At 38.6% G+C, this 25988-nt stretch overlaps 1 protein-coding gene across 3 annotated transcripts in view; it reads left to right on the top strand.

Moving 5' to 3' along the window:
- Positions 1–25988, top strand: part of dcc (DCC netrin 1 receptor) — a 381171-nt gene that overhangs the window by 313535 nt on the left and 41648 nt on the right. For all 3 annotated transcript variants that reach the window (XM_080907576.1, XM_080907574.1, XM_080907575.1), the window contains exons 23-27: positions 6126–6288; positions 7542–7765; positions 8092–8208; positions 20361–20510; positions 24661–24957. In XM_080907576.1, the coding sequence (XP_080763702.1) occupies positions 6126–6288; positions 7542–7765; positions 8092–8208; positions 20361–20510; positions 24661–24957 (951 nt within the window). The remainder of the gene's footprint in view (positions 1–6125; positions 6289–7541; positions 7766–8091; positions 8209–20360; positions 20511–24660; positions 24958–25988) is intronic.

The following is a 25988-nucleotide window of genomic DNA, read 5'->3' as shown; positions in this document are numbered from 1 at the left end:
ATACTCTCTCCCGCACTCGATATATTATCCATTGTTGATCTGCACACAGCTGCTGTCACCAACGTCGCACTTGCTTACGTCACTGTCATGAGACATTCTCGCAAAAAAAATCACGGTTTTAGTAACGCAGTAACGCAGCGTACCTACGGGAAAGTAACGGTAATCTAATTACCGATTTTGCAATAGTAATCCCTTACTTTACCCGTTACTTGAAAAAAGTAATCAGATTACAGTAACGCGTTACAAGTAACGCATTACTGCCCATCTCTGTTCAGCACTGCCACTCATTCACTAAAGTTCCTCAGTTTTCTCTTCATATCTCTTGGGAAGTAGATGCTGGCAGTTGTTGTGAGAGGTCCATACCTCTCCACTCACAGCGCCAAGCTATTAAAGTTAAAAATATCTCAGTTTTAAGTGAAGGGAAACAACATCTCAAGAGTTTTAATCAAAAACATTAACTTCTTAGTCTTTTATAACCCCCTGTAGCTTCACTTAAGTAGCTCAGAAATGTTCAGACATTTTCTCTCTGCTGGTCAGAAAAAATGGCTTTCATGTTTATACATTAATGGAAAGCACATTAAGCATATTATACATTATGCATATTAAGTTTATATTCCTAAACTGAGAGATTAACATATTTGCTAATATGATGACAATACTGAAAAACTAAACACATCAAATTGTTGGCAAAAGTGTTGGATTTGCAGCTGTATAAACCAAAGTATTGGATAAAAAGATTTGTAATGTGGATTGTGCCCCACGCAAAGTTATTTCTGTTCATGTCTTTGTATAAGGTCAATCCATTAACTGCTGAGATGTTGCAGTTTATTTACAGCATGTGGTTTCCATAGGAGCCTCCAAAAGAACCGTCCACGTGATGCAGGTTTTACATTAACATCAACCCTTAATTAAATACTAAGGAGGCTTCAGTAATAATGTTGTGCACATAATTGGACTGTATGATAGTATTGAGTTTATCTCTCTGCTGGTATTAAGGACAGCGCTGAGTTGTTTCTCTGAAGCTTTTTAATACTCATTTATTGGATTTTAAAACTTAACAAATGAAAAAAAAAACTGCTTGTTCATGAACAGTTGCAGGAACATAGTAAAAGTAGGACAAAAGGTTATCCAGTATGATGTCATTGTGACTGACAGTGATGTTCAGATTAAAGCCTCATTGATGTGTATACTCTGGTTTCTCCACAGAGATTTTTTCCCCCTGGGGTGGACCTTGTCTTTGATTTGTCCCTTTGGTGCTACAGTGCTTTATGCTCCAGTCTACAAAGAATAAACTATAAGCTATAAAATAAAATTAATCGGAATCATGCTGCATTTTGATGTCTTTGTTTGCATTGTCATCTTTGTAACTGCTCAGTTTCGCTTCCCTGCTGGATTTCTGGGCTTTGCAAGGATTTCTGTGCTCTCCGTCGCCCTTGTGTTGATTTGTTGGTGTCGTTGTGGCTTTAAACTGACTCAGCTGGCGAGAGTTTGTGATTTATTCTACACAGTTTCTCTGAGCTTCTGGGCCTGTGCTACTTTGCTGAAGGGCATCTCAGTAGAGGTTGTTACTACTCTTGTTATCATCAGTAACATACATTTTGCTCGCGGGTCAGTTTTGACTTCCTGTCAGTTGCTGCTATTGTTGCATCTTTTTGTTATTTAAAATTACGGACTCTTTTTCTACTTTATACTCAATAAAACTGTAATTTATTGTAAAAACAAATATTAATTTGATGAAAGACATTTTTGCCACGACCTTTCTTAATCTAAAAAGCTTTTTTAAGATGAAATTTAACAAGGTGCCAATAAGTGGATGAGCAGAAGACTACCATTCGACTAACTAAAATCAAATTTTTGTCTCCACGGTTACCTTTAGTTAACATCAGATGACACAGTCCTGTACATAAAACATCAAGAGTTTTAAACCTCCTGTACAAGTTTTCCTTAATGTATAAATAGGAACAAGAAAAACATTAATGGTATTCTTGTCACAGTCCGGCGAGGGCAGACTGTATGTGTTGACAAAAGGACCCAAAACGCAGACTCCAAAAACTGAACATGGCGTGGATTTAACAAAAAACAAGCCGTTTATTGAGGCTAGCAAAAGGGCATTGGTGAAACTAAACAATAACCCAAACTGGGTGAACTAAAACTAAACATGAAAAAACCTTAAACATGGTGAACTGACATAGATTCCTGAAGTAGTGACATGGACGAGCAGACGACCTGACAAAGAATGACTGAAAGCACACGGACTAAATACACACAGGAGGATAATGAGGGAAATGGGAACACATGGAGAAACAGCTGACACACATGAACATAACGACGTCACAAGGAGAGAGTAACACTAAAAACATTGAACATAGGAACACAGGACCCCTTCAAAATAAAACAGGAAATACAATGAGATGCAGACCTGACAACATAAGACACACAGACATGAAACACACGAAGGGCAAGGGAGACTTCACAGGGGTTGAAAACACAAGGGGGAACTAATAAGCAAATGAACATAGGAAACTTAATAAGCTTAAACATACACTATAAACATCAAAATGAACTAAAACTCAAAACACTGGGTCATAAGACCCAGGATCGTGACAATTCTGTACAAACTAATCTGTTCTGTCATGTAGCTATATAGCTACATGTATATGCAGTGATACAATGCACACAAGTTATTTAACTTGTGGGATCAAGGTATTTTTCTCACGGGCATGTCATTGAACAAGTTGTTTCTCTTGTGAGAAAAATTTCATTATATTGAAGGAACTTGTGGAAAAAGATGTTTTATCTCTTGGTCGAACTAACTTGCTTATCTTGCGGGAACAACATGTTCATATTGTTGGAACAAGTATTTTGTTCTTTGTTTAACTTGTGGGAACAATTGTTTTAAATATTTATCCAGCTTGTGGGAACGAGTGTTTAACCAAGTAACTGGCGAATGCATTAGCATAACAGGAAAAGACCTGAAAGTTACCTGAAGTTTAGCCAACTTGTTCCCACAATATAAACATCTTTGTACGCCCAGGAGCTATAAAATATTTTAAGTTAGCAAGTGACTCCTACTGATTTCAGTTCTGTTTTTCATGCTAGAGTAGCATGAATTTAATTATGTGACATTCTGAGGTGTAAATCAGACCTAATTAGCTGAGTTCTCTCCATTTTATGGTCGCTGAGTTCATCTGAAGTGAGTGGATAAGTGCTAAAGAAACAGAACTGTACCACCGCTGCACAAAAAGCAGATGCTGATTAACAGGTGATGATTGACTTGATTTAAATCATTTTTACCTTCACTTTCACATGTTTAACTTGTCACTTGTAAACAACTGTGATCATTTTTAACCAGTGGGGAAAAATTCAAAGCAATCAACGTGTGCACAGTGTAGCTGAGGTGAAGGTAGTGTCATCAATCACAGGACTTTCAGGACTTTGTAGGTCTGCTATTTTTTCATTTGATCTTTTGGACTTTTTATTTTCAGATGTTGTTTTTAGTTAGTTTTAATCACCAGAACTTCTTGGTTTGGACTTAAATGCACATTTTTCACACAAAACACTAGAAGGTAAGACTTTCCACAAGCATACCTATTTTCTTACCATAGAGGCAGATCCTGGTCAGTAAAGGATTGAGATCACGCTGCCTGTATATAATCCATGAATGTAACCATGACATTAACCATTGGTTTCTGGACTTTACGTTTTGAATCCTCAACCTTAGCATTTCTGCAGCCACCACATTTGATTTTAGGAGCCAGATGTGACCACGTGTGGATAATAAAATCAAGCACTAATCTATCACTTAATGCTAGCAAGCGTCTAATACATGTTTGTGGTAGACAGTAGAAATTCTACAATTTTACTCATAAAAATTGAAGCATAATCTTCCTTGATGGCCTGCACCACACAGGAAAACATTATATTTGGCAGGCAGATCGATTAAAATACTCTAAAAGGCGCAAACACTACACATGAATTCGCTATTGCCCTCTGTACAGCACGATTGTACAGCTGTTATAAAGGTCAATACTGTCCATAAATATGTGCGTGCTTTTATCCATCCATGAAACTAAGCATTTTAACATGAGAGGCTGTGATGAGTGACTCGCTTTTGGAACCAGCATCACGTGGCCACTCGAAGATCTGCAGTTTTCAGACCTGAAGGTTGACGCTTTGTTCAAAAAAGAAGTTGAACTGTCATCACTTTTTCTGGTGACATCAAAGGTTGAACTTAGTATATTTTAATTACCCCATAACCTTTGCTCTCGCAAAACAATGAAAGCAGAAACTGCATCAGCTAAAACTCAGAATTCTGAAATTAAATAAAGAATTTAAAAAGAAAAAAAAGGAAGAAAGATGATGAAATTGTACTTTAAAAAGGAAAAGAAGGTGGTGTTGTGGCTTCTGTGCTGTGGCCGTAAGCTTTGATGGATTGTGGTTTTCATTGAGCGAGACAAGCAAATGGAGAGAGAAGGTGAAAGAGGAAAAGTGTCCTGCTATCTCTTTTCCTTTGTGTTTCTCTTTGTCTCATATGTACACACTTCTCTTGATATTTTGTTCATCCATCTTCTCCCTTTCTTCTTCTTTCATTTTCTCTTCCCTCTCAGTCATTTTATTGTCTCTCCATTCCTATGTTTTCCTTTCCTTTTTCCACCTCTCCAGCTCCTCCCTCTTTAACACACTTCCCTCGCCTCTGCATTTGGACTTCATGCCCCATATGTGTTTCCTATTTTCTCCCTCTCTCTGCTCCAAGGTCGAGTTAATGAATGACAGAGCGTGTCATCAATTCCCCTCTTTCCCTTTACACCTGTCGTACACTCATACACACACTGTGTATTGATCGGTAAAGCAGCAACAGCAGCAGCTTTGCGTTTTCAGTCCAGTCAAACCACTTCTTCTTTTTCCTTTGTCTCAATTTTGGGTATCGTGGAATAACATATATTGGTTGCACAACTAAGACAGATATAAAAATGTGACTGTGAAGCAGTTAAATATAGCAATTTGCCTAAAATTTGATTCGGTATATCAACTTATAGTAGTGTTACCCTTCCTGTTCTGCTTTCCACATGATATTATGAAAAAGGTAAAACCAAATTTAAATTTCAGTAAAATTCAATCTTCTTCGAATAGAAAAAGTTAAATGATTAAATGATTTCTTTATGGCTTTATTAGTCTCTCACATTGTTGCGGAGTAATTGTGGATCAGTCTTCTTCACAACGTTGCTTCAGTTCATTGAGGCAAACGTCTCCACTTTGGGCTCGTCTGCCAAAGCACATTCCTCCAGAAATCTTGTGCTTTATTCAAACCTTACAAACCTACGCTGTGCTGCCATCTTCTCCTCAGCTAAGAAACGCGTTCTCCTCGTAAGCCTTCCAGACAAGTCGTACTCAGTGTCTTTCTAAATATACTGTCACCATGTGACCTTAGGTTGAATTAAATTGAATTGAATTAAATTGTAAATAATCTTTCTCATTGGAGAATGATGGACGTCAAATGAACCTTCTCTGAATAGAGCAATTATTGCTTCTCTAACACACACCTGAATGCTCCTGACCAGCAAACTGACAAAACGTCTGAATTTATATAGGTGCTGAGACTTGCTGGTGATCAGTTAATGCATTTGATTAGCAGCACCTGACTGTTACCCCAACCTTATGGAAGCAGTGACTGTGCTTTTCACGGGATTTCATAGAGTTCTGTGAAAACTTTTTTTTCTTCATATTTAAGCACCTTGAGGCAGCTGTTATTGTGGGTTTATATAAATCAACTGAATTGAATATAACTGTGTCATCAGCAATCATCAAAATGTATGAAACAATTTTTGTCTTTTCTTTTTATGGTGAAATTTAGTTAGTTTAAAAGATCTAATGAGCAAAAGAAAAAGCATTAACAATTTGCCTGAGATATTACAGTATATATAATTTATTGTTGTAATGTTGACTATATCAAGCATTTTAGGTGAAGGTTTCAGGAAAATGTTTGTTATACATAATGAATTCACAGTAAAAATGGCATAAACTTTATAAACTGATGTCATTTTAGTATATTCATTTTGAATATACAGATTTCAGTGTGCATTTATTCATGTTTCTAACTTCTGCCTCTCTTCTTGTATTTATTCCAGAGTCTCCAATTGGTCAGATGCGTCCCCCTCACGGCAGCGTCACCCCTCAGAAGAACAGCAACCTCCTGGTCATCATTGTGGTTTCTGTGGGAGCCGTCACCGTGGTCGTGGTTGTCATCGTGGCCCTCATCTGCACACGGCGCACCTCCGCCCAGCAGAGGAAGTAAGATGTTTCATTCATCTGTGTGATGGCAATAAACGGCTGTCACTGTAATGAGGCAGATGGTTAATGAGCTGCCCTGCATGTCTTGTTTTTTCTCACAGAGATTTACTCTGAAATTAATGTCCCTGCCAGCTCACACAGGTCTGAATATGTACCAAATCACAAATAACCCAGCCAGCAAAAACCTCAGCTAGATCTCTGCATGTAGACTTTATCATCCCAGGAAATGTCAGTTCATCAGGTTTTAACGTTATTTCATTGTAGTTTGTTTTGTCATGGTTTTCTTTTTATAAACACACTCAAGAGGTTTTATTTACTCTTTCAAAACCACCTGTTAGAAGTCAACTCACGCAGATGACTTTTGTAACAGCAGGAATGGCAATTATGCCTTTAAACTCGACTTCTAGCCTCCTTGAACCGATTTGTAAGAAATGCGACAGAAAAGCCGCAACTGTGTTCACAGTGCATCTTCAGTGCATTTCCATTCTCCAAATCAATATGTCTTTCATTGTGGGTGCATCAGCGATGGTCGACCACTGCAGGCACCAAGATTGCTTGGGAGAAGAATACCCTGTTTAGCCCACTGCTACAGAGACAGAACTTCAGATAAGCAAGAAATAATGAATGGATGAACAGTTTCAGTCTAGTTTGTGTTCATGAAATTGCAGTTTTTAGTATTTTTCTCAGTTTTAGTCAAAATGATTATTTATATAGTTCATGAAATTACACTTGGTATCATATAATCCACTAATAAAGTGGATTAATTTCATCTTCCTACCTTCAATCCACCTTTATTGTAATCCTGTTCATGACATCATATGGTGGCTATGAGAGCTCAACATCCTGCAAATTAAAAAACAAAACAACAAAACATCTTTAATGATTTGAAACACAGGAAAACTCCTCAAAAATACAGATACAAGTAGAAATGATGCTCTGGTTCAGAGAGTTTCTGTATAATCCCATTTATAATGTCAGTATAATTTCATAATTCTCCTCCCCACATTTCAGTGAGCATAATCTTGTTTCATAATCTTCAAGAGTTCGAGGCAGTTCAAGACATTATGCCAAATTTCATTTGAATTCATACTGTTTTATGATCCAGATGATCAGATTTGAGTACAGCTACAGGTGGAGAATTCACAGCCCTCTCCACCCCACAGTGCTTTCATTTAGTGGAAATAAACGATGATGGATGGAGTGTTTTCTTCTCCTGACCCTCCTCCCCGGTGCGTTTCTCATCCTCTGTGCAGGAAGAGAGCAAGTCACAGTGCCAGTAAGAGGAAGGGCAGCCAGAAGGACCTGCGGCCTCCGGACCTCTGGATCCACCACGAGGAGATGGAGATGAAGAACATGGAGAAAGCTCCCAGCATCGCACCGTCTGGCCACGATTCACCAATCCAGTCTTGCCAGGACCTCCCCCAGGTGGCACACAGCCAATCAGAGAGCCAGATGGGGAGCAAAAGCAGCCATTCAGGTACAGCACTGATTCTCATTTACCAATCAATTTATTATATAATGTGTATAGCAAAGCTTCATTTAGTTACACTCATATTTTTTATGTGTTTAATTAGATTTAATCTTATAGTTTCTCTTTATTTTACATCATTACGTTTAAGATAAATGGGTTATGAATCTTGGTTTAATTAGCTGTGTAAACAGGCCTAATTAATAATGATAAAAACACAAAAGTATCAAATAAAGATCTTTTCCAAGTGGAAAATGGAACGCTAAACCTAAATCCTAATCCAAGGAAATGAAGATGTCTGAATCCCTGATTGGGTTTTGATTGTGATGTTCCAGGAGCAGATGCTGATGAGGTTTCCAGCAGTATCTCTACTTTGGAGCGTTCTCTGGCTGCCAGGAGAGGAACTCGAAGCAAAATGATGATTCCCATGGACTCGCAGCCGAGCAACACACGTAAGAAACGCAACAGAATATATGGATATTGCTACTGTGAAGCTAAGCTTTCATATATGAAGTACTATTTTGAAGCATTTTGGCCTCTGACATGGGTGTGTTTGTTTGTTTGTTTTGTTTTTTATAGCTAGAAATGATAACTTGGTTAGCAAGCTGGATCCTAATAACTGCACAGGTGAAACACATATGTTGCTAATAAAATACTATACTTCTCGGACAGTCTGCTCAACCATTTTATTTGTCAGATAATTGCATTAAGGATGCTCCATAAAGCACTAAAGGTCCAGTTCAGTTCATCCAATTAGTCTAATTGAATTGTTGGAATCACAGACTGTATATAAATAATGGACGTAGCTTCTGGGGGAGCACCCCCTGGTTTGTTGTAAAGCTTCAAATGCATCTCAGCCTCATCTGAGGCTTTTTTATACCATGCTTTATTCTCATTTTTTACTTTAATTAGTACCTTAATTTACAAAATAAACTTTGTGTTTTCTTCAATAAGACTCATAACTAGTGGTTAGGAACACACACTCATCACAAAAGTGTTTATTGAGGTCAGAGAGCACCAGAGCTGAGAGTTATTTTCTATCAGAATTCTTAATAGCCCAAAGTGTGTTTTCCAAACACAGGAGTCGCCCTCCAGTAGACATCTGGAAAACTGTGGGTTTAAGACACTTTTGCAGTGGATTCAGAATCATTTAAGCTCTTCTATTTATCATGATTGTTTAGAGCTCTTTGCCTCTCGATCGCTCTCCTTCTTGGTCATGCAGCCCTCGCAGCCTGGAGGTTTGTTGCGGCTCATTGTCCTGCTGAAAACAAACAGTGTTCCCAGGGATGGTGTGAGCATTGTATCACCATATGCTTCACAGCAGGAACCTCCTTTACTACATCTCACAAACACATAAAACCAAAGTTCCTATGACATCAAAGCCCTGATTTCCACTGGTCTGACGTCTATTCCTTTTCTCTCTTCTTCCAAATAGTTCTCTTCTTCTGCATATCATTGCCGTTCTGTAGTTCAGCTATGATGGCCTGATTTTCACAGTCAAACTAAGAGTGTTTGATCTTTGAAACAGCGACTAAATTCCTTTTAAGGAGGATGGAGGGATGGTAGTGGCATAATTAAGATGACCTTTACCCAGGAGACATGAGTTTGAGATCCATGCGGGACTCTTTTTCTTTATTGCACAGTTTTCTATTCTTTTTGGTTGCTTTTTTCTAGGTTAGTAGTCCATCAGAGATTTTATATGCACTTATTCACACAACTGCAAAAGCCCTGATGCTTTGGTTACTTTCTGTTCATTGGTGATGTGCAATGAGTGATTATTATTAATATCAATTATTTTATGGACTAAAAAAATCCCCCAAGTACTGGATTTGATGGAAAGCGTTACAAAATCCTCTCTCTTGTTGCAACTAAGCTCTGACTCGGATCCATCGGTAAATTGATTGTCATCATCCAGTGTGAAACTTTTGCATGTCTTGGGCAACACAAACTTTTAGCCTCCTCCTTTCCTGAGAAGTGGTTCAGCTCTAAGTTTACCAAATTGGGTCACCTATAAATTCATTTATCTTCTGATGGTGGGGTCAGGTTTGTTCTACCTCGTGGTGCTTTAGTCCTTATCCACCTTATCTAGCTACAATTTGTTTATGGTTCATGGAGTTCGCCCTTGAAACCTGACAATATAGCCATTATTTTATTATAATAAAGCTTCTGTGCTTCTACTAAGAATATGGGAATTTTGACACTATTACTTGGTTTTGATGCCATTATTTCCAGACACTTAATTTTCTGTCAGAGTGGCTGGTAGTTGTGAAATAGTACATACAGAACAGCACTGAATTTGTTCATAGTTGCTGGGAAAATGTAGAACGCTAACACACAAACCCAGTGACCAATCAGTCAGTGACCTTTTCTCCAAAGCAACTCAGGTAGTCAGTAATGTCTAATTTGTGTAGGGTGACTTTACTGCACCACAGTAAAGTGACCAGCTTCAGTTAACCTGAAACTAGCAATGAGTGGATAAACATCAGTTAGCTAGCCTACATTATCTGAGGTAGTAATTGTTCTTCATTTCTCAAGGTTACGGGTTAAATAACAGTTGTTATTTTAAACATCAGGAAAAATATGGAAAATCACTTTCCTGAAAATTGGTGAAGCTCACACATGCATTCTTATTTCTGTCTAAAGCTAGTGAGATATCATCACATTTGATGTAAAATCTGTGACTGAAAATTTCAAAATCACATATAATTAAAGAGCTCTGCAGTTTCTCAGATTAACTTGGGAGCATACTGAACTGAGCGTATTTTACATTATGCTCAATATACGTCATTGCTCTTGCTATTGGTGCTTGAGCTTTCACATGGTACCTCCAGATGATGTCTCCAGTGGCCAGTTGCCTTAGGGTGATGATGATGATGATGATGATGATGATAGTCAGAGAGTTCATCTTTCTTTGACTTTCCAACTTTCTTTGGGAGGTTTAGATGTAAAAAGTCTTTCAGGCAAAAGCAAAGTTGAAGAGAGAGGCGTTCACACTTGCACCAACTTTCTCACACTGATAATTAGCCTGTTCATTCCCTCAGAACGACTCAGAGGACAGAGTGGAGGGGAGATCTGAGGACACGCCAGTGACGAGGGGATGAGCCTGGGAAAGACAAAATGAGGAAGGAGAGGCAAGCAGCGAAAAACTGGAAGAGAGTTGGCAAGATGAAGCGGGAAAAAAGGAATGTTGCTGTGAAACCTCAAAGATTCGGTTTACAGTGTGCGACTCCAGCAGTGGCTCTGATCAGATCACATGAGGGGTTTCACATCAGACACAAGAGCAGCTTCAGTCAGTCAACACGGCTGTGACTGTAAAAGTTTTACCAAAGACATGATTGCATTTGTACTTTTCTTTGTCACTCACACTGATTAATGAGTACTGAGCCATTAAATTCCGTGTTCTACGACCACCTAATGGAGTCTGGTGAAGTTAAACAGCAGTTTACGGTTGGCTGGTCAGCACAACTTTAATTTTAAAGACGTTTATTGTAATGCATACCACACTATCTAAAAACAGACCCCTAAATTCTGCACTCTGTTTGGATGAATTTAAAGCATTAGTCTGTAACAGTGAGTCATCAGTGTAGAAAGAATAGCTGGAGTTTGATACAAACTGAGTTTTCTATCTCATTCACTACTGTTTTTCTCCAGATATCATCGTATCTCAAAGATAATTTGGCTATACCTCTTTAGGGTGTTATTCCCTGTATCAGAACTGGCTGTTTTCGATATTAAAATACTTCATTTAAAGGCACATTCTGCAAAGAGGTCTCTAGTGATCACTGCTGTGTAATTTGGCAGATTTGCAGTTTTAGAAATGATTCTTTGACTTAAGTACTCTAACTCATCATAATTCTCATGGAAAAAAACAATAAGTTGGTAGCACCTTGTAGAAGCTTTTCAGTTCATAGCATAAGGCCCTGTTCCTCTCAGAGAAGACTGTGGATAAAAGGAGCATGGCCACCGTGACATCAGCAGTTTCACATTATTGATATTACCATCTTTTTTAATATTATAATATTATCTAATATTTGAGTATTTGGAGAGGGTCTGCGATACATTGGCAGCCTGTCCAGACTGTACCCCAGCTCCTGCTCTATGAAAGCTAGAATAGGCTCTAGCCCAACAGTGAGGGACCAACATCCCAAACAAAATCAGTGACTTTCATTGATGCCTAGAAATGTCTGTCAGCTATCACTGACTGACTGACTGTGTCAGCAGTTCCCTAAAACACAAAAGTTATGGTCATAACCCAAAATGTAGGTTACAGTAAGCCAACACAACCAGCACTCACAAACATGAAACAGACCTATGTCAAACACCATCCCTTCAAACAGCACACAGCTGATGGCTTAGCCAAGGCTGAGATCTTAATAGAAACATAAAGTCACTGTAATGCCCCGGTCTTGCCACTAAAAAAACCCACCCAAATGATTACCTCTTGTTACATGATTTAGGAAAGTACAAACTGACGGTCAGGATTAAAATCCTTTACTTAAACCATTTAACGCCATTAGAAGAATGTTAACTCTGGTTTAAAGGGTCAGTCCAAGTCATCTCCTCCAGTATTTCTTCAGACATGTCATGTTCCTTCATTTTTATCATACCCCTTTTGAAGCTCTTGCAGTCCTTAATTACACCAGTCTCCTGTCATTTCCACAAGACACCTTTTAACTGTAGCACTTGTGAAGTCTCTAAAGCCGTCTAAGACTATGTCAAATTCTGTTTGATGTGCATCACCCTCGTCGGCTCATCCTCGCACCAACTCTGTCCCACTTCCAGAATCGCAGTGACACCTCCTCCTGTCCCAGCACCCATCGCACTGTGGGTGGAGTTCATAGTGTAGGCACTTGATTTTAAACAGCTGTTTGTATAAAACTGTTTCCTTTCACCATGAGGTTGATGCAGAACATCTGCAGAATCTCTGTGATACCAAATTGTGTCTATGAACCAGTTTTGTGCACAGAAGCAGGTTGTCTAATTACGGTGTTCTCTCTCTGTGGAGTGAATATGTTTTTAGTCACATCAGTGAGCAGAATGTTTCACATTGTAATTACCCTGCTCTCAGTCTGGCTGCATGTCTTGAAGGATTTGTGTCCTCTTTTCTCTCTTTTATTTCTTCTTCTTCTGATGTGCAGTTGCTGCTGTTGTTTAACCCAGTTGTAACAAACTGGAGTCACTGAGGTGAAGCGTAGCATCCAGGTTATAATGCTGTGTGGTTATTTCTGGAGAGAGTGAGTCAGCGGCCAAGTGATAATTCTTGTTAGCATGTGACAAGGACTGTGAGTTTACATAAATGTGGGTGTTTGTGATATGTGGGTCACCATAAAGCAGGAAAACCCTCTGGCTTCCTCTGCCAACACTCAGACCTGTTTCCTATTCTATTTTTTCCCTCTTCCTATCTTTTTTATTTGCTGTCATGTTTCACATTTCATAGATTTTCCTTTTATTTTATTGTTTTTTGGAAGTTCTGTCAAAGACTTCTCTGTTCTAAGCTGTGGCACTGCATCTTTTAGAAATACCGTTTCTCTTTCTGTAAAAATAGAAAAGCTTTAAGGTATTTTTTGTTTTTGGAGAGGGAAGTTAAAGACAATACTGAACTGAAAAACACTAGAAAGTGGACGTTCCAGTCATAGTTTATAATACAATTAGTAATCTGTTTAAATAGGCAGCATATTTTTGTTGGATTTAATTCACTAAACACCTAAAGTATATCAAAAATCACACTAACAGTTCTTTATCTTCAAATTTGAGTGCATATAGTTAAAAATAAATCTCCAGTGTTGTGCAAAACTCTTGAGCCACCCTTCATTTCTTTATATTTTGCTTCCAAGGAACCAGGCTTTCTTGTGATTTTTTTGAAAGTGGTCTTGAGATATGATTTTCTTTCAGAAGATTTTCTTTGCGTATCGGCTGCTTTTTCACTGATGTTCAGTCCACTCGGTGTTTTTCGTTTGAACCACTTTGATATATCAATCATTCAAGCATAAAAATGCATCTGTTTCAAAGCATGAACCAGTGTTTACATATTTACACATTTTAATAAATCACTGTATCTATTTCTCATTTTCCTGTGTAATTATAAAGGAATTCTGGTGGAGAGTCCCAGATTTTAAGCCATATGCGAATGTTCCCAAGAGGATCATGGACCCCTATTGATCCTCTACCTAATCACACGAGCCAAAGTGTGAAAAAAGGTGTGGTCACAATTGTTTTTACTGTGTCCATGATGCTCTTGGGGACACTTCCAATAGGGCTTAAGTTGAGGAGCTGAGACTTTCAGGTGGAGCTTAGAGTATAACTACTGCTCCTCCACATCAAAGCGAGACAGTTGAGGTGGTTCAGGCATCTGACCCAGGATGCTTCCTGGACGCACCCCAGGTGTTTTGTATCAGTTTTACCAGTCGGAAACCCCGGGGCAGACCCAGGATACGCTGAACAGATCGTGTCTCCTGACTGACTTGGAAAGGCTTTGTTGTGCAGCAGATAGGAACTGGAGGAGGTGGGTGAGAAAAGGGAGCTCTGCTTAGACTGTTCCCCAAGGAACCCAGACCTGAATACTGAATCAGGGCTAGAAAATGGATGGATGGATGGAAAATCCTGCACAAAAACACACATGTCAATAAAGGTTTTTAAATTGAATTCTAACTGTCAAAAGAGACAGATGGCCAGTTTTCTTCTCCAGCTGCTTCTTCCTCTTTGAAACCCAGAGGTTATTACACTAAACCATCATCAATACCAGCATCGATCAGACAGTATTGATAATGGCAGGGCTGTGATCAGCAGCTTTAGGAGGTGTGTGTGTGTGTGTGCTCATTTAAACAGAGTCAGGGTTTCATTACAGCAGCAGGACGACCAGAGATGAGCAAGTCTGGTCAATACACTTATTGGCGGAGAATATTGATGAGCTTGGTGCAGTGAGGTGGGGAGCTACAGGTTTATGGAGGTTTTGTAAGAGGGTGAGAAGGAGGCCAGAGATAAGAGGAGACAGAAATACAGATAGAGATCACAAAATGCTGAATTTTGCATAAGAGGATATAAAAAAAATGCTGTTACATGAAGTCACGTAAAATTAACAAAGTAAAAGTCACAAAGGCATTAAATAGAAATAAAAAAGAAGGAGTGATAAAGAAACCATACAGAAAGAAAAATATTGAGCAAAAACAGAGACAAGAATGGATAAAAAGTTTGATCAACAATGACACAAGCACACTGAGATGAAACCCAAATAAAACTGATAGAAAACTGTGAGAGTGAGAGAAGAAAGCCAGACCGGAGACACAAAGACACAGAAACAGCAGGTAGAGGTAGAGATCATCTGACGTCTGCAGAGCAGAGATGTTACAGCCGGGTTTTAAAAAAATGAAACAGAAAAATATCGAAGAAGCCTGGAGCTCCTTTAGCTTAAGCAAAATGCAAGAGACATAAACAAAGAGAGAAACAGTGTGGACCCTGCAGGGGTTTAAGAATAACGCACGTTCCACCAAATCAATTACAAACAATTTACTTAAATGTTCTCAATATTTCCCCCATTAAATAAAAAGCAATCAAAGCAAATAAAAAGTCTACTAGTGCAGTCACTACTGTCATGCATGACATTACAAACACCGAAAGTGTGTTGAAAAGCTATTTACAATTTCAGTCAAATTGCCTTTTTTGTTAATTTAATGTGCAAATGTCCCTAATGCATTTGTCAGTTTGCAGCTATCTTCATAATGAACGTGTCAGTTGGATGTTCACTGACACTGATTTTATTCTGTATTTATTTCTTTCCTGCTAAAGTTTTCAGTCATGGTTGTAGTTTGGTTGAATGCTAACACGGTTCCTTTGTTTACTGCAGCCTGTCTGCAGTCATAATAAGACATTTTTAAATTCTTTTAATTTAAATCAAATTTCTAGCACAAGAGTTTGGTCCTTGCGCTTCCTGAGATATCCAACATGCCTCACAGACAGCAAGCCCTAGATCTGTTGGAACTCCACCATCCCTCCTTTTCCTCCTCTCTAATCCCCTCCCTGCCCGTGCTGGCAAATTTTTTGGAGCAATCCTTCTACTCATGCCTTCAGGACTTCTCAGTCCAGGCAGTCATTCCCTTGATGGCTTACAACCTCCTTCAAGATCTAAGTTGCAATAAATCTTTCTTCATCATCTTTTTTCGAGTCTTTGCCCAACTGGGGCCCGCTGACTTCTGTTCAACAAAATGTTCAGCAAATTGAGGTTCCAATGACACGAGATAAAAGACATACCAACTCGTGTCATATACAACCATATGATATTTTAACCAAGATCACTACGTTTACCTAATCCTGATAAAAAGTCCTCTCTTGCCTTAATCTTACGACACTGATATAAGATTTGTGTTTTGTGTAACTACACCAGATACTCGTTGTTGACAGCGGTGAAAACTGTATCTGAATGTTCATAAAGAAGTTGTCTGCATACACCAAAGCAGCAAAAAACTCATTGCCCCGAAATGCAGAACTGACCGCCACAGTAAATCCTTTGTGCCGGTGGCAATAAGACTGTATAACTCTTCCACAGAAGCTTCTTCTTTTAAGGCTGCGCTCAGGACCTCTTCAGAGGAAGCTCATCTCTGCTGCTTGTATTCTCTCTTATCCTTACAACAATAGACTGGTACCCATACACTTCCCCATTATTTGTAAAAAAAAAAAAAAAAGACCAGCAAGACTTGGGAAGCACTTCATTCCCAACCATGAGTGGGCATTTTGGCCTGCAGGAAGTGTACAACTTGATAAAGCCAACAGGGCCAGGTCACCTGAGGTCACCAGATCAGAAAGCTCCACACAGAAAATCTTTAACACATGGTGAAGGGATGATGTCCAGCTCTGTCTGGGAACTAGTCTGCCCCTAGTGTATACCAAGCTCTCCTTTTGGTTGCACAAGGACTGAGTAGTCTGTAGCAATGAGCCGAACGCTCCACACAGAACACCCCCTCAGGGACTTGTTGAACACAAATCACACGGAGATTGGTTGGGCAAAGTCCTGCACACCGCCCAATAACTTTGAGAGGGTAAAGAGAACTCTGTATTAAAAGTAATGAAAAAAGTACATTTGATTCAATATTTTATGAATCTGTGTAATTTACCATCCGTGGTTTTTTTTACACTGACTGAAACTCAGCAAGTCCGCCAGCTATACAGTTACACTGCTCATTTGTCATGCTACCATCTGAAAAGCTCCATGCCAGTTTACACAATTTATTCTCATTCAAGTCGAATAAGTATATTTCACAAAGTGTTGAAAATATCAATTTAATAATCTTCACAATTATTATAATGACTAGTAAGAAAAATATCTTTATAAGCATTGTTATTCCCCAGATCTTTTATCTATCCACTTTTGAGAAACATAGATGAAAACAAAAACGGAGAAAACAGTTTACAACAAAATGTTAAACCTTGGGTCGTGTTTCTTTTTTCTTTTTTTGGAGTGATTTCCTTACAGCAGGCTGGTGAGCCTTTAATTCAGTATTACATTGAAAATATCTTTGTAGAAAACAGAAATGGGCTGTTGCAAATGTTTTCTTTTGAACACTTTTTTTTCCTTATTAAATATTCATTTATATTCAGAAACACAATGCTGAATTCACCTCCAGCCTGAATGGAGGTGCGTAAAGAAGACACAGCTGGAGAGAGACAAAGAGAGAAATATGTGCACACACACACACACACACACACACACACACACACACACACACACACACACACACACACACACAAAAACAAACAAACACTGATGGGTGCCTCTTATCTTTTAAACAGCTTGGAGAAGCAGTGTGTGTGTGTGTGTGTGTGTGTGTGTGTGGACCTGAGGCAGTGTAATCAGTCTCAGTGAGTTTGAGTCCCTGCAGTTTCCTCTCAAGGTCACAATATGAACTCTATTGGCTCCGACTGACTGTCTGCTTTACAGTCGGTGGGACTGTTACAGGGCTGCTGATAACATCATTAACACTGTGACATTATAAAAAACTTCTTCCACCACAGATCGTACTTCTTACGCTTCTCCCTTTCTGTCCGCTGGCATAGCTCTTTGGTTACCATGGATATGTACATGCAGGTGCTTCACTGGTTGCTGTTCTTCAGTGCAGTGAACTTCCAGGTCTCCTAACTAATGAATAGCTGCGAAAAAGAACAGTCTGTACATGGTGAAAAACTATCTTTGCTGTCATGATTTACAAATACTACACCTGGATGATTCAGGATAGTTAGTGGAGTTTGAAATGCAGGTTTTCATACAGAAAAAAGAAAATTTATGTTAATAGCAGCAATAATAATAATAATAATAATAACAGTGTTTAGAATGATATTAGAATTCTGCTGCTGTTTCTTTTTTGTGATACTCAGAATCTGAAATGTAATGTCTTCTAACATGTGAATCGTGCTGTGCAGCTTTACAGTCATGTCAAAAGTTGTCTCAGGTTTCTCTCCAGTACCCTTTGCTTCATTAGCTTAGAAAATGACCTTTGTAAGTGTCTCTGATTGCTCTGGGGGACTCTTTGCCCACTCATCTTTATGCGTTGCTTCTTTGACATTCTGCCATTCTCATAATGTCCCATCACAGAATTTAAAGTCTCAGCTTTTACTAGAATATTGCAATTTGAGTCTTTTTTTCCAGCTATTATGTTGAAGAGTTTGTGCTGTACTTGGGATCATTGTCATGTTGAGTGATCCTACTGTGCTAAGCTTTAACTGTGAGATGCACTGCCTCACATGTGAATACTTTGGTATAGAGAGGAGTTCATGGTTGAGTCCTGTGGCTTCAAGAACAAGCTCCAATCATCACCCCTACACCACTGTGCTTGACGGTTGGTATGAGGTGTAGTTCATTGTGGCCACACATTTCTCCTGATAACCCTTCCAATGATGCCATACTTGTTCAGTCTTCTTCAGTTTGCCATTAACTTTATTTAACCTGCTAACTGATTCTTGATGAATCCCAAATGTAGATTTTGGGTTTTGTTTGGAGTTTCTCTGAGGCTTGGAAGTTCTGACCTCTGGGTGAATTTGCTGGAAAAGATGGAAAGACAAAAACTTATCCTTTTATACAGATGCTTACGTTTGCTGATTACGTGAGTGATTAGCACTTGATTAGCATTGGGCTGGTACTCAAACTCCTCCTTTTTCACAGGAATGCATAGAGTAAACTGACTTTCTCACATGACTGCACATAAGATAACTTTCACTGAATGTCTACTTGATACCATGAAACAGATAAATGAGATCATTTGAAACTATCCAGCACTATAACATATACAGCAGGATAACCCTAAAGTAAGGATAAATTGGTGCCATGTATCCAATTGGACAAATCCTAAAACAACTTCTCAGTCAGTATTGTCACAGTCTACTCAGCTTTACTCTCACATTCTGTTTTTTCTCACACAAATAAGCAACCACAAGGGTAAAAGAGTTAAAACTTTTCATTTAAAACTTCATCATACTACGGGAGCGTAGAGCTGCCACCCAGGCAAAAGAAAAATACAAGTGTATCACGTTATAACGTGAAAGGTTTATTGTTCTAACAAGATACTTTTCCTGTTTGTACAATATACTATCATGTTTGTACAATATACTTTTCACGTTTGAACAACATAATATCACGTTATTACAATATACATAATTATCACATTCGTACAATATAAATATTATATTGTACAAACAGGAAACGTATCTTGTTAGAACAATAAACCTTTCACGTTATAACGTGATACACTTGTATTTTTCTTTTGCCTGGGTGGCAGCTCTACGTATCATACACCAAAACTTTGTGTGAAAAAAAATTTCATTGACAAAAAGAACAAAAATATTTTTTTAAGTCCACTCGCAAAACTGACTAAAATTGAAATAAAACTTTTAGAAAATCTCTAAAGTTTGACTTTTTAAAATGTGTAAACCTAACAAATATGAGAAGGCGTTTCTGCATTTTTAATGAGACCAAGGTTTCCACATGATTGTGAGTAAAACAATATTTTTTAAATACGCTTTCTTTCCGCTGACAAATATCCTCGTATTAGAATTAAGATTAAGAAAACATTAATGGTCAAACTAGGCATGAGCTAAAATGAGCAAACACACATCTGAAATTGAAAAACGAAACTGAAATAAACATAAAAACTTTCTGTGCAATGACTAATATTGGTGGCCCTGACTCGTTTGGCTCTGTCGCTGGTTTGCTGACTCCTGTGCGTGTCTGCTCTGTCACTGCTATCAGCCTGCTTCTTTATACATCTGTTTCAGTGGTGCTCACAGTTTGTTTTCCCACTCTGACTCATGTATCGCTGCCTCATCTCTCGCTGGTTGAGTTATGTGATCAGTGCTGTGTGTTTGCTTGTTCGGCTTCTGCGTGTTTGCCGGCAAGATTACACAAACACCGCTGAGCCAGATTTCATGACGGTGGAGAGATGCAGCACGATCAAAGGAAGAATCCGTTGAGTTTTGGTCCTGATCAGTTCTTCATAAGCTTTATAAAAAAGGCACTGGCATCGGTGGAACGTGAAATCGCAATCTCTGTGTGGTCTGCAGGTTTACTGTCTCTGTTTCAGTGTGGGTCACTGGAACACTCACCCTGTTGCTCTTTCTGTTTCAGCGGTGGTCAGTGCCATCCCGGTGCCAACCCTGGACTCCTCGCAGTATCCTGGGATTCTGCCTTCTCCCTCGTGTGGCTTCACTCACAACAAGTTTAGCCTGAGACCAATGCCTTTCCCCAGCCTGACTGTGGACAGAGGATACACACCAGGTACTTTGATGCCATTACTATACTTCTAATCGTGCTGCAGCAAAAATAAGCCTGAAAAAATTGCCACTGCTCAGACAACAGGTAGCTCTGTGGCCAGGAGGCAACAAAAGGTGTGAAAGAAAACTCTGATGTCTGCTTTCTACACTTTCTTATTTCCATGTGATATGTTTAGATTAACCTTTATGTTATGTTGTGCCAACAACATAAACTGCTGTAGTTTGCGCAGTCAGCAAAGGAGATTTCTTCCTATGTATATTTATAACTGAACACTGAGGCCAAGAAACACGTTGTTGGTTACCAATACTAGTTCATTTTATTTTACCGTCAAATTACAAATTTCTTCTTTCGGGTGTCCAGCAGTCATGACATTACAGGTCTACATTTACAAATGTAGAGGATGTCCTCATTCTAAGGGGCTTTTGCATTACTAAAAGATCATCTTGCTAGTTAAGACATGTAAAACGTATAAGCTAATCAGTGACACAAAGCAAATTTTAGAAATAAAATATTACAAATATTACTGTTGTTCTTATGGGAGTGACAGTTGCAGTGACATTGTAGGTAAACTGCTTTGTTGTACATTGAATGTGACACATGGGAGAACCAAAGCAACAACATGATCTCGCACTTACAAGAGGATGATGAAATGAACGTAACATATATTGGATTTGTTAGGAATCTTTCTGAAAAAAACATATAGACGTTCATAATTGCTGTATATGTGATGATGTTCGTGCACATTTTAGTTCAGTGACATACAATATATTCATGGTATGAACTTGTCAACTAAACATGAAACATTAAATGTTATTATTATTATTATTAAATTTTTTTGCTAACCTGCAGATGTTTGAATGTATGACAGACATCTGTTATATTAAAATCAAAGAGCCATACTTATTTAAAAATAAATATTTTGCCAAAGTAACGGTGATCAAATAGTAAAAATTTGAATGGCAGCAGTGAGGGGGCGGGGCCTAATGATTTCTCAAACTAATATGAGAGAAAAACTAAGCACATTAACTTGCTACATCTGTATATGCTAATATTGTTGTTATGCATGTAGAACTGTCATAGATAGAAGTAAACATGTAACTTTTCCAACTGTTTGCCCACTGTTCATTTCCTTTATCTCACTGTTGTATTCAAGTCTCGGTTTGCTGCAGGGCTAAATGGTAAACGGCATGGTGGGGAGCAGTAATTCAGTAATTCAATAATTGGCTAATTCCTGGTTGGCTCGTATCAGTGATATAACAACAGCAGAGAGGCAGAGTCAGTGGACGGCCTGACACAACACGAAGGTTGATCGCTGCTGGCAAAGCACACAAGAGTGGAGGCGGGTGGGGCAGCTAATGATAGAGAAAGGCAAATATAATGAGAAAGCTGCTAATGAAGGAAAAACGATAGAGACGTACACGCAATGAGATTCAACAATGGACTCTGCTGATTATAAAGGAAAAGATAGAAGATTAGGGCCAGAACGAGTCAACTATGTTCCCCAAATAACATAGACAGTAGCAATACCCAATCTGGGAGCTTTAGACTCTGCTGCTATGTGGCTAATTAAACTAAGACATTGATCCCTGTAGAACTTCTTAGATAAATTTAAGTCAATTCATTAGCATGGTAAAACACTGAATCCTCCCGAATCTCGATGGTTACACCAGCATGCTCTTTGAATCCAAATGATCCAATTCATCTGCTTTCTGCTCTGAACAACTTAATGTTTATGTACTTTATAGCTCTCCTCTTTTTCAAGTAGATGACATTGTCTCAAAGTTTTTTGGAATATTGTAGGAGGAAATTTATGTACATCCTTTCATGCATGCAGCCTTGGACATGATGACAGAAGCTGCGTGGTGTGGCTGAAATAGTCCCACCATGTTCATATTACCATACCATCTCATGTCACATGACAGTATTTTGGTCATGTGTTAAAATGTAACTATTTTCTCTTTTTAGTCCAGGCTTACATTGTGTGTTCACTCGGTGCTAACCCTAATTCATGTCCATAACTCTAACCCAAGTAGAAGCACTTTTTTGGGAAAAAAACAATAGTTATTTTAATTTATCAGATTAACTGATTGTATTTTTTCGTCATTGACAACATGTATATGGAGCATATTTTTAAAATGACATATTCTAATAGTACAGGGTTCTGATTAAGGTTAGGACAATCACTAATGATGTTCGAGACCATCTGTCACTGGTTAGAGGTGAGGAAAAGGAGACAGGACAGATGTTAGTAATTAAAGAGTAGTGAGGAAAAACAAAATGAACCACTTGCTTTTGTTTTTTTATTTTGTTTTTTCCCATCATTATTTCAGCACGTGTTTTTGAGGGATTTAGTAAGGGAGTCATGTTGATGTCCTCTTACGAGAGTTCTCAGTGGTGGATATTAAAAATGTATGCCTCAGACTTTATGCCTCAGTTCTTTGAAAGATTTGATAACATCAGACTCATAATCTTTTCAAGGCCTTTGAAGGTGCAGCGAGTAAATGTAAGTGTCTGCTCTTCCTGGCAAATATGGTTACCCTGTATTGCGCCGTACTGACACATAAACTTTGGTTCTTTTAAAGATTTCCTCATGTCATACAAGGTTAAGCAGATTCTTACTTTAAAGAAGTTATGATACCTGGGTGTAAAGAACATTTTAGTGCCATCATTCATTTCTTATTTTAGTGTCCTTGCTCTGGTCTCCATTTATTACCGGAACATATAACCACAGAGACTGCAGTTTATTTTCTGTTATTTAAACCAGGTTATCAGTTTTGCCTGAGTCCCTGCACCGTACAGTTACACTAACACTGCCATATGTAGCATTTTCCCTACAGTCTAATTGTCTAAATGTGAAGTTTCTCAAATAACCATCTTTTAATATAACATTTACATTCCTGTGAGTTAGCCAAATGAAATGAATATTGTGTTTCTTGCTATTCGTTTTTCCTTTAAAGGCATTTGGTGTTTTCAGTATTCAAGTGTATTCATGTAGACCTGCGAGTCACTATTTTAAAAATCCATTTTATTTTTTGCAGTGAATTGTTATGGAGAATGTTACCAACTTTCCTCCTGATAGAGGAGGTAATGCAGATGTATTTTCTTCAAAACTAGATTCTTGGAAAAACACAAATTATTGTTTCTTCTCATCGTCTCTCTGAGCTTTTTGAAAGTCTTCTATTTTTATGTCTCGGTCCCCTCTTGTCACTTTTTTCCTCCCCCTCTCATTTTTACTCTTTAACTGCGCTCACGTTCCTTCTCTCGGCTCTCCCTCTACATTCTCCTTCTTGTCTCAGCTGCTTAATGAACGCACAGCAGCTCTACATACAATAACCAGCTTTCCAATGTTCTCTCTGATCAAACTGGCTGTTGTTACACAAGCAGGAGTTTCATCTCTCACGACACATGAGAGTCAAGTTTCTGCACGCTGAAGATTTTTTTTATTGTCTTTTCCTTTAACAAGAAGCTCTTCTCCTTTTTTCCTCTCATATGTGTCTTTGACAAGATAAAACAGGGTTTCGCAGTGTGGAGAAATTCATCCAGCAGAGAAGCACCAGCATGAAGCTTCACATTCAACAAGAAACAGAATAAAACTAAGACCTGGCAGGGTTTCTCTATGCCAGAGGAGGAGATTGGCATTTTAAATAAAGTGTTAAATTATACAGATGAGATTTATTAAATTTTAAAGACGACTGGATAAATGACAAGCTGTAACTTCGTGAGAGAAGACAAACACAGTAACTGCAACACAGTAGTGGAATTTCAACAAGTTTAAGGCCCAAATTTACATGTTCCCTCTGGCCCGTTGTGATATTTATTACTACTTGAGTGTAAGGATGTCTGCTTTTTAAAGGATAATGGACAATTACTAGATTGTACTTGCCTTGTAGTGCCAAAGAACACAATTAAAATTCAGCACGATCTCTTTCCAGAATTTATAACCGTGTTACTCAGACTTGTTGTGATTAGTCTGTCTTTTCTCTGACCGTTCTTTTGCTCTTCGAAAATGGCTAATAGGATATTTTGTCTTTTCTCTCAAATTCCCCTCGCTAATATTTCTCATCTCTTCTTAACCTCGCATTGAATCTTTTTTTTTTTTTACCTCCTTCTTGCTTAACATGCTACATCCGTTTATCTGCTTCCCCATTCTTAGCTTTGTCCACAGATGCCTCCTCCAATCCTCTTCTCCAGCAACAGCCTCCAACACAACAGACTGCTCCTCTCCTCCCCGGTTCCTCAGCCCCGCCTGGGGAGCACCTTCCCTCGATAGGCCCAGTCCCGGGTGCAGCCACTGCAGCGGCAGAGGAGGCCCAGGGTGGGAGCGGTCGGACCATCCCGACAGCCTGTGTGCGGCCCACCCATCCACTAAGAAGCTTCACCAACCCACTGCTGCCACCACCCATGGGGACCATCGACCCCAAGGTGTACACTTCTATGCTGCCACAGTCCAGTGAGTACCGCTGCTTAATGCATGTGTTATGACTAATAATGTAGGATTTCTTATAATGGACCAGGACTGATTGTAGTGTTCTTGGCAGGAATAATTTTCCTGGAATCAGCAGCTAAACCTCTAGTGGCTGATTGAGTTTTCAAAAATGCTCAGATTTCAGTCTAAATTGTTTATCTTTTGACTTTAGATGATTCTGCTGGAGTTTCTTTCTGTTAAAAGGGAGTTTTTCCTTTCTACCATCTCCAAGTGCTTTCTCATAAAAGGTCATCTGATTATTTGGGTTTCTTTCTAGTACTGTACAGTCTTTACCCAAGGAACTTTATATTGTAGACTGTTGTTTTGATTTGGTGCACTGAACTGAATTATCTGATTATAGATTATCAGTGATTGTTGTTGTTTCTTTGCTTAAGGAATGATGGATTCAATTCAATTTTATTAATATATTTAGATTTTATTGACACCAAATAATAACAACAGTTGATTCACTGTGCTTTCTAATGTGATGTAAAGACCCTACAATAATACAACAAACTCTTCTCTCCTGGGCACACGTGGTGAAGCTGAGAGCAAAGGACAGAAACTAGCACAAAAGGACATCAAAATAAAGTAGAGACTGTTACTCTGACCTAAAATAAACTGAGTGGATGTAGGTGAATAAAATATTCTTTAACCTCCTAAGACCCGAACTCTTCCACGGCATGCATTTTTAATTTCTCTTTGATATTTGAGCATATTGGGGCCCGATGAATGTAAAAAGAAAGAATTACCAGATTTTTTTGTTTTTACCTTATTTTTGTTTTTATGAAAAATAAGAGCCACATATGAGGATATTTGTTTAAAATTTTGATAGAACAGTAGCAGCATATCAGGCCCTTGTAGAGCAAAATTGAGTATTTTGGTCTAAATAACCCAAAATGTGATGTCCACATATGTGGACGCCAGGTCCTAGGGGGTTAAGTTAGTATATTCATTTTCTTTCCACCTTTCTTGGAGAGGTACAAATTTCCATAACTGTGGCAGACCACGCAGCC

Source organism: Rhamphochromis sp. 'chilingali', assembly GCF_963969265.1.
Source record: "Rhamphochromis sp. 'chilingali' genome assembly, chromosome: 2".
In the NCBI taxonomy this organism is placed as follows: domain Eukaryota; kingdom Metazoa; phylum Chordata; class Actinopteri; order Cichliformes; family Cichlidae; genus Rhamphochromis; species Rhamphochromis sp. 'chilingali'.
This window is presented reverse-complemented; position numbering and strand designations above follow the sequence as displayed.